Below are 20495 nucleotides of genomic sequence, written 5' to 3' on the forward strand. Positions count from 1 at the left end.
CTCTGTGCTGACTTTGTTCAATTTGGAAGTGACGAATAGAGCTGCAAATAAGCACACACCATGCACCCCCAACCCCATGTGCTGATTTTAGTTCTGTTAGACCTGAGAGTCCTTGTTGGCTCAGGTATGAACCCAGGTTAGACAGTAATCGCCACTATAGGCAGGGTAAGCGAAGTACACACTAAAAGATGGCCTGCACTCACCCTCTGGTATCTTGGCACAGAGCAGTCCGGCTTACCTAAAGAGGCAATGTGTAAAGTATTTGTGCAACATACAGTAACGCAATGAATACACCATAATATAAATATATATTATGAACAAAACAAGGCCAAAATGACAGAAATCTGTATAAAGTTGAGATATTGAATTTCAAAAGAATAAGTGAAAAATATCACTTAGAAGCAAATAGCGGTTTAGAGGTTACTTTGTGCTGGACTGGGCGAAGTAAATTGACACACAAGTCCCGCATTGACACATTGACAAAGGGAGAGGAGTTGGCCTAACGGCTAGGGTGGTCGACCTCCTCGAATCTGGGAAACTGGGTTTGAGTCTTGGCAATGATGCTGAACATTCTGTGATTCTGGGCAAATCACTTAATCTCCACGTGCCTAACATAAAATGAATGTGTTCTCATGTAATGCAAAAGGTGCAATGTAAAGTGCTCTTATAAAAGATTCGGCTCTAGTTCGCGCTGTATAAAACTCTGCAAAATAATAGTCACGGATGCGTCTATTTTCTCCACGTGCTGAAGATGATGGGTCCATAGAAGGGTGCCGGACCTGAGAGACATCTAACGAATTTGCTTTAGTTTTGTCTGTCAACAGTTTGTGCTAATTACTTGATAAGAATAGATGTCATAACGGGCAGGAGTTCTTTCAGTGAACTTTTCCATTTCTAGTCATATGGGGCTGTTGTCATAGCTGTAGAAGATGTGCTGGGGAGAATAATTTCAAACCTGTCATGCCCCTAGAGGTCAAGATGTTGTGTTCTTTATTGTATTAGCTGTAAATCTGTTCAGCATTAACTACGTTGATTGCTAGCACCGCCCCCCAGTCCGTACTGCTTCTGACTGCAGAGATGCCAGCCCTGACTCTAGAAGCACATGTGCTGGGTCTGGTCCTACACAAGACCTATGTTTTTTTTTTTTTTGTAAAACAATTTTTATTGCAGGGATAGATCAGACATTCCACCATACAGTGAGCATCATACAGTTCCGTGTTATATTGCAGCTTTCGTGTCTCAGTTCCATGATACACAGCCATTTAGCCCACATCCCGGAGGCAGGGCGGCGTCCTTTCGCTACATCGTACAGTTGCGGGCCGAGATTGTTCTCACTGTGAGCTCTACAGAAACTCCTTACTTCTGCTTTTATTTATGTAGTGTGTCATCACCCTGCGGGGTTGATCGTGTTGTACACAACCCGACCCGGGAACCCTGAACTGAGACCCCTCCCTATCCGCCCCTCCCTGTGTCTGCGTCAGTGATCGGTGCAATCTTGAGGCCCAAATCGTGGGAAAAACGGAGTCAATGCTTCTTATTGTCTGTGTGCATCTGGTGAATTTACCGTTGGCGTGTCTGACCCTGTTCGCGGTGTCTCGTCTAGTATCTCCTCCCCCTCCTCCCCCTCTGCCAAACTATCTCTCAGCGCTTGTACCAGTGCGTCCCACAACATTGCAACTTCCTGCGCCTTGTCATTAGAACTACGGCGGGCCATCTGGTAAAGTATCGTGCTCTCCGCAGTTGCCCACTTCAGGAATTCGTTCACCCATCTTCTATGTGTCGGAGCCACTGTCGATTTCCACCCCCTGGTCAGCTCCCTCTTAGCTATCAGTAGTCCCATATCTATAAATTTACTCGTCAGCCTGTTCTTCTTCGTGTGGGGGAACCAATGTAAGATGGACACTGCGCTATTGTATTGTAAATTTCTGTCAGTGACTGTGTTCAGGGCCTCCTCAATTCCCGTCCAATATACCTGTAACCCCGGACAACCCCGTAACATGTGGACCAGGTCAGCCCCCGCAAGATTACATCTGGGACATGCTGCATCTGTTACATGAAAATACTCTGCAATCTTGCATGGTGTGAGGTACGCGCAATGGAGTATATATAGGTGTACCAATTGGAAGCGCGCATTCCTAGTTCCTTTCTTGACTCTCCGCACTAATTGTGTCCATGTAGTGTCTGAGATCTCTAATTGGAGGTCAGCTTCCCACCTATGTTTAAGTGTCGTGAGTGGTTGTAGGGTGTCCGTGTGCATTCTGCGATAAAGGCACGTAACAGCTTTAATCGTTCCCGCCGCCATCATGGTATACTGGCACGCTAGTGACGCAGCAGGTTCTATCAGTCCCTCACCCCAATGTGCCTGTATGGCTCTCACCACTGCTGCATGCAGTAGGTAGTCCCCCCTCGGGAGGTCGTACCGTTCCTGCAGCAGTTGGTATGGGGATAACTCCCCATCCTCGTAGAGGTCACCTACCATCTGCAGCCCTGCCTCCTCCCATAGGCGCAGTCGTGACCAATCACCGCCATGCGGGAGCGCCGTCACCATGCCCAGTCGAATTTCCGGAGCATACGGGTGTCCAGTTCCGGTCCGCTGCTGCAATCTGTTCCAGCATTGGCGGAGGGTCCGCTCCTCTAGGGAGAGCTCCCGCAGAAGCAGTTTCTGCTGAAGAGTGATGTATGCTAGGACATGACGGGGCGTGCCGAACTCTCTCCCCAGTTCTGGGCCTCGGTACACTCTTGCGACCTCCTGCGTGAAGAATTGTAACTGAGCCGCTAAATAATAGAGCTTGAAGTCCGGGACCGCGAGACCCCCCTCGTCCTTTGGACGGGCCAGCGTCGTCAGAGCCACTCTACGTCGGCCAGCTCCCCATAAGAAGGACACCACCGCTGATTTCAGCTGTTTGAAAATCGTGCCGGGTATCCATACCGGGAGGGATCGGAAGAAATACAGGAGACGCGGCAGGGCGACCATCTTCAGAAGAGCAACACGGCCTGCCGTGGAGAGCGGCAGGGTGGCCCAGAAGGACATACAACTCTTCAGGGAGCGGATACAGCGGCCAACGTTACCATCGAGAAGGTCTTTCGGGTCGTGGTAGATGTTGCACTCCGAGGTATCCCAGGCAGTGAGGTTCCCATCGCAGATGATGGCGGAGTGAAGGGCATTCCTCTCCCCTCCGTAGCGGGAAGAGACAGGTTTTCGACCAGTTCACCCGCAGCCCCGACATATCACCAAAGTGCTCCAGCAGACTCTCAGCGCCCTCTACCGCCTCTTCGGCGTTGTCTAGAAAGAGGAGGAGATCGTCCGTGTATAGGGAGATATAATGGAGTTCCCCCCCGTGTGCTAGCCCGGCGTAACACGCCCCCCTCCGAGCCCGAGCCGCAAGCGGTTCTATCGCGAGCGCAAACAGCAGTGGAGACAACGCACACCCTTGTCTGGTACCTCGGTGTATCTCGTATTGATCTGACACCATCGATCCCACTCTCACTCTTGCTCTCGCCGAGGAGTAGAGTACCCTCGTCCATTGTATGTATCCCTCCCCTAGACCGAAGTTGTGCATTACCGTATACAGGTAGTGCCATTCAAGGCTATCAAAGGCCTTTTCAATGTCGACCGCCAACACCACGGGAGACCGCGCCTCAGATGGCGGAGCATCCACTAATCGAAGCAACCTGCGAATGTTGTGGGTAGTGTTCCTCGTGGGAATAAAGCCAGATTGGTCTTTATGGACCAGCTCCTGCATATGAGTTAGTAGCCTGGTGGCCAGCACCGTACTCAGTATCTTGTAGTCAGTTGTAAGCATTGACAGTGGTCTGTAGGACGCCGGGTCTGTGCTCTCCCTACGAGGCTTCAACAAGGGGACCATTAGGGCTTCGCTCATCGACCGGGGGAGTCTGCCTACTTCCTTGGCCTCGTTATATATCGTTTGGAGCCTCGGAGCTAGTTGATCTAAGTATCTCCCGTAGAACTCTATGGGCAGCCCGTCAATCCCTGGTGTTTTATTGCGCGCCATTCGTTTCACCGCCCCCCGTATTTCAGACAGGGCGATTGGGCCCCCCAGAGCATCTGCCTGTACCCGTTCTAGGCGCGGTAGTTGCAGGTCGCTCAGGAAAACCTCCAACTCCGTAGCGCGATCGCTCTGCTCCGCTCCATATAATTTCTCATAGTACGACCTGAAACAGCCCAGTATGTCCGATTGTGTAGTAAGGGTGTGGTTCCCACTGTCCCGCAAGGCCAAGACCGGCCGGCTGCGCCCATTGGGGTTTGCCAACCAGGCTAGGAGTGTCCCCGTTTTGTCCCCTTCAGCTAGGGTCCTCGTTAGGTATGCCTTATAATCGAAACTACGGAGGCGTTCCATCTCCACTGCTACCGCTTCCCGTGCTCCTCTCATTTTCTCCTGCAATTCAGGACGATTTGGTCGATCTAGTTCAACCTCTCGAAGAGTTCGCTCAGCCTTGTCTAGGTCATCTATTAACGTCTTGCGCACTCCCGCATATTTCCCGATGCAGTGTCCCCTCACCACTATCTTAAATGCATCCCACTCTACCGCCCTGGAGGAAGCCGTGCCCTCATTTTCCGCAAAATACCGGGCAATCCGTTCCTCGAGTTCAGCTCGGAATGGTGGATCATCTAACGTGTCGGGTCGCAACTGCCATGTCGGAACTTTAGGGGGTTCAGTCACCCAGTCCAGCGTCAGGAGGAGTGGGTTGTGGTCAGACAATGTACGTGCCAGGTATTCCGTGCGGGTCACTGCGGCAAGTACCGGGGGGGAGCACAGGAAAGAATCTAGTCGCACGTGTAGGTCGTGTATACTGGAGTAGAATGAGTAATCGCGCTCAATGGGGTGCTGTGAGCGCCAACAGTCAGTCAGGACCCATGTGTCCTGCCAGTCAGTCCTGCATCTCGCTAATCGGTGTACAGGTGAGGTGTGGAGTGGCGGGTGTGATCTATCCAGTGTAACATCCTCTACGGTATTGTAGTCCCCTCCCATCAGCACCGGACCAGTAAGATAGCTGGCAAGCCCCTTGGAGAGACCTGTAAAGAATGACGCCTGTTCCGTATTTGGTGCGTAAACACTACAGAGCACTGTGTCGGCCTCTCAGCAGTCCCTCAACAGCCACATACCTCCCATTGGGATCCACCATATGCCTAGTCACCTGAAGTGGGATTCCCTCCTTAACCCAAATGAGCACTCCCCTAGCAAACGCAGAGTATTCAGTGTAGAACAAATGACCTCTCCACCTGCGCTGGAGCGCAACACCCTCTTTTTTGGTGAGATGGGTCTCTTGCAGGAACGCTATATGCACCCCTCTAGGAACCAGGTATGAATGGACCTTGTGTCTCTTCGCCATCGTGTGTAAGCCCCGCACATTCCATGATACACATTTCAACAATCCCACATTAGCCATTGTCCCGATGGAGAAAGAGAATCACTGGTGTGTAGCATCCTGATCACTGACTCGACCCCACCCCCACCATTCCCCAAGTAGCCCCTAACTGCCCATCCCCAAGTCAACCCCAGAGTAACCCCAACCTCTCCAGGCCCACCCTCCCCCAGAATGGGATCCAACCTCCAAGGAGACGTTCCCATCCAAACAGTTGAGCAACGTGCTCACTTAGTGACTAATACGCAGTCAACGCTGCGTAGGCCTTATGGGCCACGGGGTGCGCAAACAAGCTTCCGGGTCTCTCAAGTGCTGTTTCCTGACCCCCCGCCCATTCACACAAAGTAAGTCCCACAACATTTCAGCCACATAAACTTCTGCTCCAAGGGCAATAGGAATCTCAGCGAGCCCCCCTCAGTCCCATCTGGTACCTTGTCAAGAAGTTCATCCCTCTACGATTTCCCCCGATGTCTGTGGCGTGATCTTCGGGCCCCTGGCTCCTCCCAGGTCAGACAGATCAGTGTCCGAGCCCGTGCCCTGGTCCTCCGAGCCCGTTCCTTTCTCCGAGTGGGCCATCACCGCTCCCGACACTTCTTTCACTGCTTGTAGCGCCGCCTTCCGCTCATCCGCCGTTTGAAAGTTCGTCGGTCCCTTCAAGCCCCGTCCGCGCCCTCTGTGGCGCCTCGAACGTTGGAGCGATTGTCCTTGGCGCTCCTCCTCAGCCCGGAACCGGGCCCCATCCGCGCCAGCCTTGTAGGTGTTCCCACCAGGCCCAAGCCTCCGAAGACGTCGGGAAGAACAGGGTGTTCTCGTCTACTATCACTCGGAGTCTGGCCGGGAATAGCAGCGAGTACTGTATACCTTCCGTTCTGAGCTCCCTTTTCAGAGAAAGGAAAGAGGCGCGCTGCCTTTGGGAATGTGTAGTCCGGGAACAGTGTCACCCTGCTGTTGTCAACCTGGAATGGGCCCTTCTCTCTCGCCCGCTGTAGTAGCAAGTCCCTGTCTTTGTAATGGAGCAGTTTTATGACCACTGGACGCGGAGGAAGACCCGGCTTCGGGGGTCTCGACGGCACCCGGTGCGCCCTCTCTAGTGTGAATAAAGGGGATAGCCCCTCCGGGGCCACCACAGTTTGCAGCCATTCCTGTAGGTAGCTCACCATGTCCGTCCCTTCTGTTTTTTCCGGAAGGCCCACGAGGCGCACGTTGTTCCGCCGACTGCGATTTTCAGCGTCCTCCGCCCTCCTCTCTAGCGATTGAATCCGGTCGAGCGCGTCCGCCAGTTTCCCATCCATCGACTTCTGCGCTGGCGCCAGGTCCCTCAGGGTGGTCTCCGCCTCCTTGACCCTGTCCGACAGCTTCGCGTGGTCAGCTCGCAGGAGTCCCAGCCCCTCCGACACTTGCGCTATATCGTGGTGCAGTGCGTCTTTCGTGGCTGCTATGGCCTCCAGGATCCTGTCCTGCATTTGCTGTAGATCCGTCGCAGGTTGCACGGGGTCCTCCGGTGTGTCCGTAGTAGGGGGCCCATCCCCTTTGGGGCCTCTAGGCTTGCCCATACCGCTCCCGCGTCGGTGGGTCGAGTTCCCGGGGGTAGGCAGCGAGGGGAAAAACTCTTGTCGTGGATCGGCTCCCGTGCCCCAGTCCCGGGCCGAGAAAGCGGTCCCTCGGGTCCCCAGCTGCGGCACCAGTGCCCCAGTACAGGGCTCGATCAAGATCCCCACAGAAAGCCGGTCTCTGGCGGGCAGGAGACTGGGTGCAGCCAGGAACAGCCCACTCTCATCGGGGCTCCACCGAGAGGAGCGCTGCAGGTCCCCACCAAAGCGATGCTTCGGTGTCTGCTTCTGGGGAAACCTTGGTTCCAGCGCCGGTGATAGTCGCCGGTTGAGGCCCAGTGTCCGGTGTAGCACTCGGGGGGAGGGGGGGTTGCGCCCCTCAGCTCAGATCCAGTGGTAGGGAGAACGACCTCTCCGCAGGGCGTCCAAGGTCCCCGGTGTTCCCCGGAGCTGGCAGGGGAGCACGGCCGTCGTCAGATGATAGGGCGAGGTCGCCGCTGAGCTGCCCCCCCCGGGGCACCACGGCAGGCGCGGCGGTGTGATAGGGCTCTGGCCAAGGTCCTCACTCCATGCTAGTCCCACTGTACCCGGTCCGAGAGTCCAGCCTGCAATGGGGGTGGCGCCGCCACAATCTATTGGGCAGGCCCCGGGGCCGGGACCCCGAGTTTTACTCCCTGCCGAGGCGGAGCTCCGTCGACCCCTCTCAGGTTCCGGCACCAGGGCGGCGCGCCCCTCTCGCCTCCCCGGTTCCCGCTGCCACAGGCCCTGCCAGGTCTCCTCACCCGCCCAGAAGGGTCGATGTCGGTGGCTCCACAGGCCCCAAAGCCGGGGCCTGGAGTTGCAGCAGCTCTGGGCTGGGGGCGGGTCTCTCCGCCGGCCGTCACTTGCCCCAAACCGTTCCTCGGGCGGGGGCCGGCCGATCTCCAGGAAACGCCGGTCCCACCAGCCAGGGCTCGTCTGCTGCTCACGATGCTTGCGGTCGCCTGCGGGGGAACTCCCGGGGTCTCGAGGCGCCGACTCACTCGGGAGCCGCCATCTTGGCCGCCGTCGGCTCGGTCCTCTCTCGGCTTGCCACCGCTTCCGCAGCAGTCCCACCGGCCTGATCTCCCCAGCGGAGCAGGTGGGGACGCAATACTCTGGATCCACCCAGTTGGAGCGGGGATCCCGGGTCCTGGGCAGGATTAAATCACGGATAGCCGGGCGGAGGGACGGGAGCCTCGCTAGGCTGCGTCCTCCTCCATCGGCTGCTGGCCACGCCCCCCTACAGAAGACCTATGTTTTTAAATGATAAACCAAAGCACAGTTTCCAACTTTAGATGATCCCCTCTTCATAAATACTGGAGGCCCTGTTTGGCTCTGATTGTGATGCATCTCAGAAGCTTCAGACTATACCACATGATTATGATAACTATGAGGAGGTGAACAACTTGCTGCCTCTTCAAAACACTGATGGTGGATTTTCATTGGGCCCACAAAATGCTAGCAAGTTGGACAATTCTCCTTGTGTTTGCCTTGTGCACCCTATGTTGGCGGGGTACGCCCAGACATGGGTCCCTTGCTCACTTTGCCACTGGATTCAAGCTAGCCTTACTGATGAGGGCTGTTACCCCGAAACCGGTCCCTGGATGCTTGTTGCTGGTCCAGGGAAGACCTGGCTTGGTAGATCGAGCTGGACTGTTCCCATGAGGAACAGGGTCAAGACTGATTTACATATAGCGGGGTCTGAACTGGGGTGGGCAAGTGAGCTAAGGAACGATGATGAAGTCAACCCAGATCTGTATCTTAGGGTGAGTGTCAGAAAGGTTTCAGCGATTCATCCATCATCTCTTTGTGTTTGCTGTGAACTGGAATCTGCACCAGGTCTCCTGCATAAGAAAGTTCCTCCTTTGTAGTGGTTGTCCACAAGGCAGACAAGTTCTTCATTTGCAAATTCCTTCCTTTGAAATGAAGGCATTTATTGTATGACACTTTAAAACCTGGGCCTACTACATCGGAACCTTTGCTGCCTTTTAATGAGACCCAGCTGACACTTTAATGGCTGCTTGGACAAAACCATGCTGGCCCCCCTTGTTCATTTGTGGAACTGCAATATGACATAGATCATCCCTGAATTACCTGGCTTTTGTCATTCAGCATTTGACACTAGAAAACTTAGTGGTCCTTAACTCCACAAGCAGGGTCATCCTAAGTGCCTTCTCTTCTTCCAGATGCGGCAGTAGCCAAAGCAAGTGTGAGAGGAATAAGGTTGCTATGTTTTTTAGTAAGTTCTGAGATGAGATTTAGTATGTCTTGTCTTCCCAGGAGTGCAAAGTCATTGGGCATGCCCACACCATGTGGTAGAAGTGGGCCTTTGGTAGTTTGTAATTGGTATTAACTCCCTCATTCATTTGACCTATACATTTGGGGAGAGATATGCATGATGCACTTATTTCAGACTAGGGTTTCTGGACACTGACTTTGTATATTCTTTGTATGTTGTAATCTCTTGTCTCACTTTGCCTGAAACTTCATGTCCTATTTTCAGCTCTCATCTTTACTTCAGTTTAGAGTTGTGACTCAAGTTAACGGACCATAGCGCATTTTATACCAAAGTTATGCATTTTTGTTTTGACGGTGCAGGAGGATAATATGCAATAAGTCCTTTTTTGGCGATGCAGCTGCATATTGTCCCCAAGTCTGTGATGCGGTTCTGAGGAGTGCATTATGTACCAAGAACGTTCACGAAAAACAGACCTCCAGTGATCCAAAACGCCTCTTACCATGGTGGTGAATTCACAGGTACTGGAGCTGCCAGGGTTAAACTAAAACAGGACAGTGCTTTTGTCATTGTGTAGCAGGACATTGGGAGGAATCTAGAAGAAGATGGGTCCGACTCCGCAACCAGCACTGGTGGATTTGGTACCATGGCAGCAATAGTGAGATGACAGCCAGAGTCCTTCAGCTAAAGAGCAGAGCCCCAATCTAATGCCATGTGTCGGTTCAGTCTGAGCCAAATAGGAAATTACCGGAACTTCAACCGGGGGCCCCAAAGGCTCGTGGGACCACGAGTGTGACAAAGGGAGGCAGAATACTATCGAAAATTTGCAGCATGGCCTCTTTGAAGGTCACTGCCTACTGAAACTCAAAGGATGGGCCTGCAGTTTCGGGGTGCATCTAATGAAGGATGGGAATGGTTTCTCAGGAGGACGATGAAGAAGAGTCTGATCTGAGTGAACATCCTATGCAACCTTTGCTACTAATCAGATCATCTAGAGGTGGAGGAGTATTGTTTATGCTGTTTCTTCGTGGAAGCCTTGTTTTTTTACTTTACTTCGAAATTGGCATGCCTGAAGAACGTAACCTTGAGGAGGAATGCCCTTTCTGTGTTCTGCGGTGAATGAAAGTTTAATGCCTCCTACTGTAGGTATATATATATACTTCCAATTGCAATTAAAGAACAAGTGATTTAATCCAATTCCAGACTTCAGATAACAAAATATAGAAATGTTTCATAATCAAGGCATTATTAACACATTCCTAGTAAGTAATAGACTGTCACGGGCTTTACTAACTTATACAACAAAGGTACTACGACTAATAGCACCTCACTAATTCTCACAATTATATGAGCAGACTCAAGATTGAATGGTTTACACATTGATCTCTCGAGGATTCATTAGGCTTCCAAACTATTGCACTGGCCTTTGGTTTTGAATCAGTTTACCTTTTATGTAAATGAGTTGGGAAGTGGAAATTTATATATATCTTCAGTTTTATGCAAAGTTTATTAAGTCCGGAAAGTAAAAACAAAAGAAGTGATTTAACACATACTACTACTTTTTTGTTGTTTTTCATGCACTAAAATCATTTCCATGCTGTTTTTTACCTAGAGTATTTAATGAAAGATAATTAAAGACTGATATTGAACATATTCCCTTTTATTAGTAAAACTTTGTTATACACTAGAAAAATATAAACGCGTTCAAGAAATAAAGAAGTGTTATAATACAAGAACACCCATTTTTTTGATTCCATGATGATGACATTAAGAGCAACACCCAGTACATTGAGGCTGCATATCAAATAAAAAATACACATTTACCTGGCAGAGATTTATTATACAGGACATTTCCAATGTTTCATTGTATAGCTTTCTCATCTCAGTAGCTCTTAACAATGAACACAAAGGAGAAGTTTTTCCGACATGTCTCTGTTAGTAAACAAGAACATGCGACTGTTTGAAACTGTTCCAAGGACTATTTTGACACATAAGGAGCCTTACTGAATGTCAGTATTATGTTAAGCAGCGTGCCTTACATGTTGATATGCCAAGTCATGCAGTCTAAAATAGTCTGGTAAACAAACAGCTGCAGTAAGCATTCAGTATTCTCTCTAACCATAATGCCTACAGAAATTACAATATCAAAACTGTGCAGGCAAGTGTAAAGATGCCTGCGCTGATTTATATTTATTTATATAAATAATAAATACATATTTATTTAAATGAGACATTTTATTCAATGTTTGCGATGATTTTGAAACTTATTTGGCGTAGCTCATTGGCAAATATATATATCTGCAGGAAATTCAGCTTTCCTAAATGAAAAATATAAAAGTTAATCGACGGGTAACACAGCATTTCTTCCTTCTTTCAGTGCTGGTAAAAATATAAATCTCTCTCAACTTCAATGCTGCTCACAGAACATTAATCAGCACACATGACGAGCTTAGCCTTGCAGGCCAATGTTTGATGCAAGAAAGTACTAATACATGACGAGCTTAGCCTTGCAGGCCAATGTTTGATGCAAGAAAGTACTAATAGATCCTCCCCAGTATGTGAAAATAACCATTGTCTCCTGGACCCTATTGAATACAGGGCCGTGTCAAAAAAAAAGTTAAATACACTGTCCCACGCTGCACTTTTTCCCAATTCAGTCTTGTTAAAAGTGCTTTATAGTTTCAGTGTACCACAAAAGAAAAACACATTTTAAAATACATATTTAAATTGCCTCACAATGCTGCTTTCTATTTAAAATATTACTTATAATAATACACATTGTAGCACGGAAATATAATTTCAATATTAACACCACCTCAAGTACCTGGAAAAACAAGTCCCTTACAATATCGAAGGTACATATACTTCCAGGCTAGTGCTCTTGTCTTGCTGTTGAGTAATCTAGCCGGTTCGCTCGACATCAGGACTCACAAGCTTAGCAAGAGTCTTCTTGCCTTCCACAACTGGTGTCCGCACTCGGAGATAGTTCGGGGGATCTTGCCATAACAGATTAACTTTTTTTTGCCTCCTTCGACGATGCTCAGTGTCCTGCATTTTGCACCCTTCTGTTTTGTTTCTTATGGATCTCTAGGAGACACGTCCCACCTTCAGTAGGACTTTGGCCTGCTGTGCACTTTTCTGTCACTACATCAAATCCTCTGCGTTCTGAGAAAAAGTATGCTTAACTGGGTACAGGTTATTCCTCAGATGCGGCTCTGCTGGTCTGGTAATATGCACTGGTGGCCCACAGCAGTCTAACCTCAACTCCTGCTTTCCCTTCAGGGGAACCTTCTGTCCCATTAAAAGAGAAGGGTGTTTCATCTGAACTGACACTTCATGTGTGGAGATTTTGTGGGATCAACTGAGACGTTTTGACCACCCAAGAAAGTGGTTGGGACCACTCTGGCTGTGTGACCCTCCTTCCAACTTCATTTAGTGAGGTGGTTGGACTACTCCTTGGCACAGTTGCAAGTAATCTAAATCTCTAAAAACCGAATTGCATCTTGGAATGGGTGAGTTGCCTACATTAGAATTTAACATTATTTTGCCTCTGACGCAACTTGGTTACATTTACAGTGACCTACGCCCTGAGCTTATAAAAATGTTAACTCAAAAAATATAATGGATGATCGAGAATTGAACACATACATGACGGAGTGCTCATTTGCAATATTTTTTCCTTATTTTTATTTTTTTTATTTGCCCGAACTTGGACTATTCGTTTGTTTTTTGGCAGTAGAAAATGTGTTTTAATTAATAACCAAATATATTTGAATGGGTTTGATCCTTACTGATTTATGTTTTCACATTTTAAGATTACAATAAAGATTCCCTTTTTCTGTTTTTACTGCTTTTGACACAAATACAGACCACAATCTACTTTTTATGTGTATTTATTTTAAAAAATGTCTTTAATTGTAATTGTTTTGTAGGATGAAGGAGATTATGCTCCAGGTCGCAATTGGAAATTAAATAAAGAAATACAAATCCATGGTTTTCCATTGTTTTTAGACACCTTGTGATAATTGTGATAGAGAAGCCGAATCACAGAATTTAATTAAGATATGTTACTAACATGTAACAAAGTATATAACACTTTTGCTGGTATCTCTGAAAGATAACCTGTTTACTCTTTTTCCGAAAATAATTTGGCATGAGCCGTTATGCGATAGAAACAGCTGGTGATTTGACACTGGTGCAGCTGATAAAGCGCCCTTGTTTGATAGTAACTACTTCAATTTCTTGATTCTTTTTAACTTTATTGATTTTTAGAAGAACAAAAAACAACGCAAAGAAACCTCATTGCAGCACGTTCGACCACAAGCCTGTAGTATTTCAGGGTGCGTCTACATAGAATGTGTACATATATGCTTATCGATCCCCATCCACATTGCGTAAACATATTCTTAATTCTAGTGTGAGAATTCAACTGAATTGATATTTTTAGGTTTGCAGATGTTCATACTAATCTATTAGATGGAAATCTAGGCCTTTTAATCTAAAATAAAATAGGGACCATTTGTAAACTTTCTAACAGTCTGCATTTGTAAAACAGTGTTGGAACCTGGGATGTCAGGTCACCTAGGGTAGCCTGGCCTAGGGTAAGACACAATACTAGAGGCACAAGTGTGAAGGTTGGAAACCACCCAGCAGTAATTCCACGCAATAACACATAAAAAGGACACTACACCAATGTTGGAAAAATAAGTACTGGTTTATAAAAATAATATCTCTGCTCTTTGGTTTCAAAATTTACAACTTGGGCATTTCGGTTTGTCTTGGAAGCAATAACTGTACTTTTAAGCTACTAAAGCATTTTATCAACCAGCATTTACAGTACATTACATTTAGTCATGCCTCTTAACCAAAACTGGCAGGTAACACTTCTACTCTTATAGCTCAGATATGCCTTTACTGTACTCTGCTTCACTCTTCAGCGACTCATCACAGCATTACTTTAGTAGAGGCAAGATCAGCACTTATATTAAGTCAGGTATGCAATATCCATTACATTGATAACCCTACAATTCCCCTTCTTAGCTTGTCAAAGAAGAACTGGTTATAACCAATTAAATCAGCATTCAATAAAGCCCTGTCAGGGATTTCTCATGGACACTGCACTCCTGGGGACAGATTCTCTGCTTATTCACTTGTTGGGCCTCAATCTCTGGCACCAGTTTTACTCTTGTAGAAGTCACTTCCCCCTCGTGTTTATCTCCTTACTTGTGTTTACCACGATACTGGGATCATCCTGCGCCAGAAGCAAGGGGGAATTCACCGCCGATATGGCCAAGAAACCGAGTGTGGGAGAGGCTCACTCGCCTCTGGAGGCTCCTTTGCTCTCCCTCCCCACTCGGGCCAGCTCCTCTGCGTGGCGCTAGAGCGGAAGGAAAAGACCGTTTTCACAATGCCCCCAGGCCGCTACCGGGCCTCTCAGCTCTCCCTCCCTGCTCGGGCCAGCTCCTCCGTGTGGCGCGCGAGCAGAGGGAAAAGGCGGAACACACTTCAGGCAGACGAGACTCCTGGCGCTCCTCTTCAGCGCCGGTCCGGCGAAGACACCTCTCCCCCTGTCATGTGCGGAACGCCCACACTGGCGCCGCCTCCTATTGCGCGAGCGCCCAGGGAAGGACACTTCTCACACGGGCCTGCTCGGTCCTAGGCCCCTCCTGAGGAGATAGCTGCAACGACTTGGGCATGCGCGAAGGCGCCTTTTGGCAGTGTCTCGCCCTCACTCTCTCCTGACAACCGGGGTGCTGCACAGCAACGCGACTGGAGCGCGGTAGGCGCCCCCGGGGTCCCGCTCACGAAGAAAAGCCTCACAAAGCTGCTCAGGGGATCCTGTGAAGGCGCTGGCACGGGGCGCGATCGGTGCCCCAGGGGTCCCGCTCCCAATTTGATGAAGAGAACGAGATCCTAGCCCCTCACTTTCCACCCAACAGGCTGGAAGGCTTGCCACACCCCACAGGACCAGTCAGTAGTAAGGATATCCTGTTATATCGAGGAAGTACTTCCTTTCCACACTATAGAGAGGTGGGGGGGGGGGGAAGGGGGGCTCCTTCAGAGTAGAACCACAGAGCTCTTTTTCAGCACTAACCCCTATCCCTCCTTACTGGACAGTCTTAGGGGCACCAGGTAACTCTTACTTCAGCTCCCAGGGCAGGGTCCTTCTCAGCTCCCAAGACTACTGGAATTAACCCCTTCACCTAACTGTCCAGGATCAGCAGGATGAACTAACTTGGCTAGGACAACAGGAAATGGGAGGTGGAAAAGCCTTGACAGAGGGCTACCCTTGTAGAGCAATCCACCCTTCAGGTTCCTACCCCTACCAGACCTCAGCCTTCACTCTAGCTGCTCCTCACTGACAGACAAAATGGCTGTCCAGCATTCCGCCTTTTATAGGCTGACCCTCAGGAGTCCAGAAGGGACCAGAAGGTTCTGGAACGCCCTATACTAGTCTATGGGCAAGTTCTGGGTTTGGCAGTTAAGGCAGTTGGTAGCCACCATTTTGCGGTTCCAACTATTTTTCCTGACAGGACAGGCCTCTAGGCCTGAGGTGAAAAATTATGAGGGGGAAAAGAACACCTATCCCCTTGACCACACCTAGAAAAAGTTAGTGGACAAAAATTATTAAAGGTATGAGGGGCAAAAAGGGGACAAAATAAATAATAAATTGGAGGGACTACGCAAAAGGCCAGACAGGTCTAACAAACAGTATATATCTTAAACCACAATATGCAGTGGTCGACTTTGTTTCCCTTTTATATCATATAATGCAGACTGGCAAGTATTTGCACTATGTGAAAGTGCACTCACCCACCCTTAGTTGGAGTTCATGTTATTTTTCACCTAATTTTTTTAAAGTGCCGCATGCAGCACCCGGCTAATTTAGGGTGTTTTGTTGCTTGGCTACATTGTGATTGATTGCTTGTGCCAATGAAACTTGATTCAATCGTCTTGGTTTACCATGCTTAATTCAGACTTCATTCATTGGTCCTTGTATGCCAACCTTCATTCTGTGGTTGTGGTATGCTAAGCTTCGTCCAGGGGCCTCATTCAATGGTTGTGGTGCGCCAAGCTTTATTTAGACTTCATTCAGTTGTTGGCCAAGCATTATTCAAGCTTCATTAAATGGTCGTAGTATGCTAGGTTTCATTTTGAGACTTCATTCTAATTTTAGTATATGTGCTGCTTCATTCAGTGGTCATGGTATGCCAAGCTTCGTTGAAACTTAATTCAATGGTTGCGGTATGCCTAGGTTCAGTCAGTGCCCATGGCTAAGCGATATGCAGGTTTCAGGCCCAAAATGGTGCGGTTGTCTTGGTATTACACAGTGTAGTGCCCTTTGCTGCTTGGTTTATAAAGATCCTGTGTGACACTAGAGATTAAAGTATTTCTGTAACTATAACGGGCCGGTTAAATCAATAGCACCATGTACCATAAAAAGGGTTTTACAAACTTCCTTTTTAATTTTTTGATAGCTGGTGATGTTCTTTGAGGCTAACCTTACGAGACATAGGATTGGGTGATCTGATTAATTTTTGAATGTGCTACAGTTGTTTTTAGCTGCTATAGGGAATTCTAGTGCAAGTCTGATTTAGCTGGTCAATTTTCAGGACTACCAATGCTCTCATTAACGTACCAGTATTGTAAGTATGATGTGAATGGTTTTGCCTGGTGGTTACTCCGTATTGAGTAATTCTGTCAACCGGAGGTTAAAAGGGAACTAACTGTTATCTAATATTTCTCTAGAATTGTGGACGTTTGTCACTCAGCAGACCAGTTTTTAGGTTGGATCAGCAGTGTCTACTTATCTGGTTTTGGTTGTATTTACTGTTCAGGAGTTGCCACCCACCCCTGTTTTATTCGTTCAGTGTTTGTGTGGGTTTGAATAGTGAAAGATGGAGTCCCTCACTCCGATTCAGCAAGGTATGGTCAGTCACAATCTTCTGGTGTATGCTGTCAACAATAGTTGTTAGTGATGCACTGTAACCACGTTTCAAAGACAGTGCATGCGCTGCCTAGGCGGACCTAAAAAGTGACCCAACCACTTTCTTCATGAGTGTAGGTTCACTAAACCAAGGTTAAAGCCATTGCTTAATTTGTAAAACAATAAGTGCTGGTGCCAAAAGCTCTGCTTGAAAGCCCACGGCCAGCACTATTAAACACCCGCATGTCTAATAACAAGACTGTGTGGCCTTGAATCTACCTCATGCCTCCTTAATCTACCAACAGATACACCTTGCCCCTTTATCTCACTCTTGCAGTTTTCTGATTAGCTCCCTTTGTGACGTTTTTTCCTTCTTTCTCCATCTTTCGCCATTGTGTGTTTTTCCCTCTTATTCTCTTGTAAATGTCTTATGTGGAAAAAAAATGCTAATAGGCCCCACCGGCTTAAATGAAGCTCTGGTCGAAGCAACGATAGTCTAGTAGTACACCACTCTGAGACTGGTTGGACATGCGTTAACAAGCCATTAAAAATGTATGCCATATTTGTAGGATCTGAATGCAGCATCCAACAACTACCAGGGACTGTTCTGCAGAATTCGTGTATATATATATTATATTATAGTATAGTATAGTATAGTATAGTATAGTATATTATATTTTTTTATTCACTTGCAACCCACCCATTATACTTGTTGAGACACACTTCAATTACGAGCTCCGAATCTGCCTGAAATGATTGAGAGTGATGCAGCTGCAGTGCCTTTAGTACATGGGGGTGTGGGTGAAAATGGGCACCCTTAAGCAAAGAAATTTTTGTGCAGGTCTGAGCAAATTAATTTAGGCTTGACACTCCGGGCAACTTTTACAAATAAAAGCAAGAGAAGGACTGCTCTACAGGCAGGCAAGTAACCTGTTTTTATTAGCCATGTTTCAGGCTGCCACAAGTGCACTTAAGCGAGCTGTTTCTAACATAGTCTAGTTTTAACGGAATTACTTTTCTAATACTTTTAACTTGATCATAGACTGTTTTTGTGTTGATGTACATTCAGGTTAAGAAGCATGACTAGCAGTGAAAGCTGTGTGCCCTGAATTAGAATTCAACCCCTTATACAGACACACTTTCAAGCCTTTGCACTTTTGGAGCGGAATAAACTGTCAGCGAGGAAACTTTTTTTCCATTCTATTTACAAGCTTTTCAATCGTAATGTGTTATTGGATCAAATCGTGTTACTGATGCATAAAACATGTTTTCCTTGTTCTGTGTTGGTAGAATGAGTTCACACGCATTCTTAAACTAATTTGAGATGTGAGTAAATGTTTCTGCTCAAATTGACTTTAGTAATGTGCATTTTATTCTCTCACTATTGCAACGCAATAATTTTAGCTTTTCTGTATTCTTTCAGTCTTTATTTAATCTCCTCGAATTTCGAAGACTTGTTTTGAATTACAATCCTCCTGGAAGTGCACAAGATTTACCTCGTAACCAAAAGGTAAAAAAAGTCAAAATATTTGTTTCTACTATGTTCAAACCGTGTTTGTTCATTCTGGTGTTAGCCATGACGGATTAATTTTAGGAACATTATATGTATAATATAGACCGTCACAAAAGTATCAGTGGAGAGGAAGAACCCACATGATCCCGAATATAAAGACAGCTTGTTATTTAAAGAGGAACCTTGAGTTAAACATGGTGCTCAACGGACCCCACCAGTGCTACCACAAGGCCACTCATATGATAGGGTACAAAATTATCTGGAGCACACAGCTTGCACAAATGAAAAATAATATACATGTTTGAAAAAAGTAGAAAAGTAGTTAATATAAATACACAATATCCATTTGGTGTTAATTCTCAGATAAGTTTACATTGCACCTGCACGGAATGAGCCTAGACACAACACATATAATCATTATGACAATAGACTAATATGATTGTTTCCCAAACAAAAAGAAAGAAAGGACACAAAGAAGAATGTCTTGGGATTTTACAACACAAATTGATAGTGTTCTGTGCATACGATAAACATTAACGCAACCGGGATTCTACAACACAACAAGATTTATAGTATGCAATAATCATCGTTAATAAAGCCAAAACGTGTTTAATTTGGAAGACTTCTTCAAGGCTATTCAGACTTAATTCAATCGTAGATATAGGATGAACCTAATAAATTATGATGGTTCAGTAATTCTGCCATCCAAAATTGCATCAGTGTTCTGCAAAGTCAATCAATTATTTGTACGGAGGTCCTAGTCAAACAATGTAGACTAGAATTGTTTACCAGTCATCCCAAAACTTTCAGATGAGGAAAATAGGTAGTGCCATGATAAAATACCCCAAACTCCGTTGCCAACACCTGAATGTCTGTTTCAATTGGAGCAAGAAGTTCCATCAACAAGGGTAACCGAGTTCTCTAACAACTACTCCCATCCTGTGTTCCGACCACAAAGGTTTGTGCGAGTTGTGCACTCCAGGCAATTTTGTACCATATGGTTAATAATCTTACATATTGGGGCTTTCAGCCTATTGGTTTGTTATTATGTGATTTAATTTTCACTACAGCATGGGGCAGTGGAGCAGCCCATTTCAACCAATAGCTAACTTACTGCGAGCAACTGCATTCTGCTTTTGAAGTTTTACAAAACAATAAGAAAATAAGCATTAACAAAGGTAAAAGACTGGCACCAAACACTAGACCAAAAGTTGTTGCACTGATTTTCAGATTTTTTACTTTGTTAGAGCTTACCTGCCCCGGTAGGAGTTCACACATTTTCAGATAAAAAAACAGCCATGCTGCCTTTCACGTAAAAAGTTTTTGGGGATGAATAATTGGGATTTACTGAGTCTAACTTTTCTAGTTGGAGTTGTCTCTGTTTGATAATGTATTAAATGCTTGGGCTAGTAATATATTTATTTTCAAGAATGTTCTCTTTGCTTCTTTCTTGATTCTTGGTTCATGAAGGAACATGGCAGCCCGGTTCTTTGATATCTTTCTTGTTAATAGAGGTTTAGGTGATTGCCATCTATCATCGGTGGCCACAAATCTAAAATCTTTGGCTTTATTTTGTTTCTGTTTTTGATTGCACTATGGAGTGTGGCTATCTTTAGACTTTGCCCCTTAGAAGAGTAGGGTCTTCATAATTTCACAATGCAGATGGAGGCTGTAGATTTAGCCTTTAAGGGAATCTGGTAGTTGCATACCTCCATGACATATTCATTTTTACTGTGAGACCTGGGAATTTTAGTTGCATTGAAAATATAAATAAGTCAATAGAATAGGAAAGGCAAATTGCTCCCCATCACCTGCCTCCATTTTTCCATTCCTAGGTCTTCTTTTGTTAAGCCTTTGGCCAGT

At 46.8% G+C, this 20495-nt stretch overlaps 1 protein-coding gene across 3 annotated transcripts in view; it reads left to right on the forward strand.

Annotated features, from left to right (window-relative positions):
* USP25 (ubiquitin specific peptidase 25) overlaps window positions 1–20495 on the forward strand; it is a 528720-nt gene that overhangs the window by 157200 nt on the left and 351025 nt on the right. For all 3 annotated transcript variants that reach the window (XM_078658355.1, XM_078658353.1, XM_078658354.1), the window contains exon 6: window positions 18543–18629. In XM_078658355.1, coding sequence (XP_078514481.1) covers window positions 18543–18629 — 87 coding nt within the window. The remainder of the gene's footprint in view (window positions 1–18542; window positions 18630–20495) is intronic.

Source organism: Lissotriton helveticus, chromosome 8 (genome assembly GCF_964261635.1).
Source record: "Lissotriton helveticus chromosome 8, aLisHel1.1, whole genome shotgun sequence".
Taxonomy (NCBI): Eukaryota; Metazoa; Chordata; class Amphibia; order Caudata; family Salamandridae; genus Lissotriton; species Lissotriton helveticus.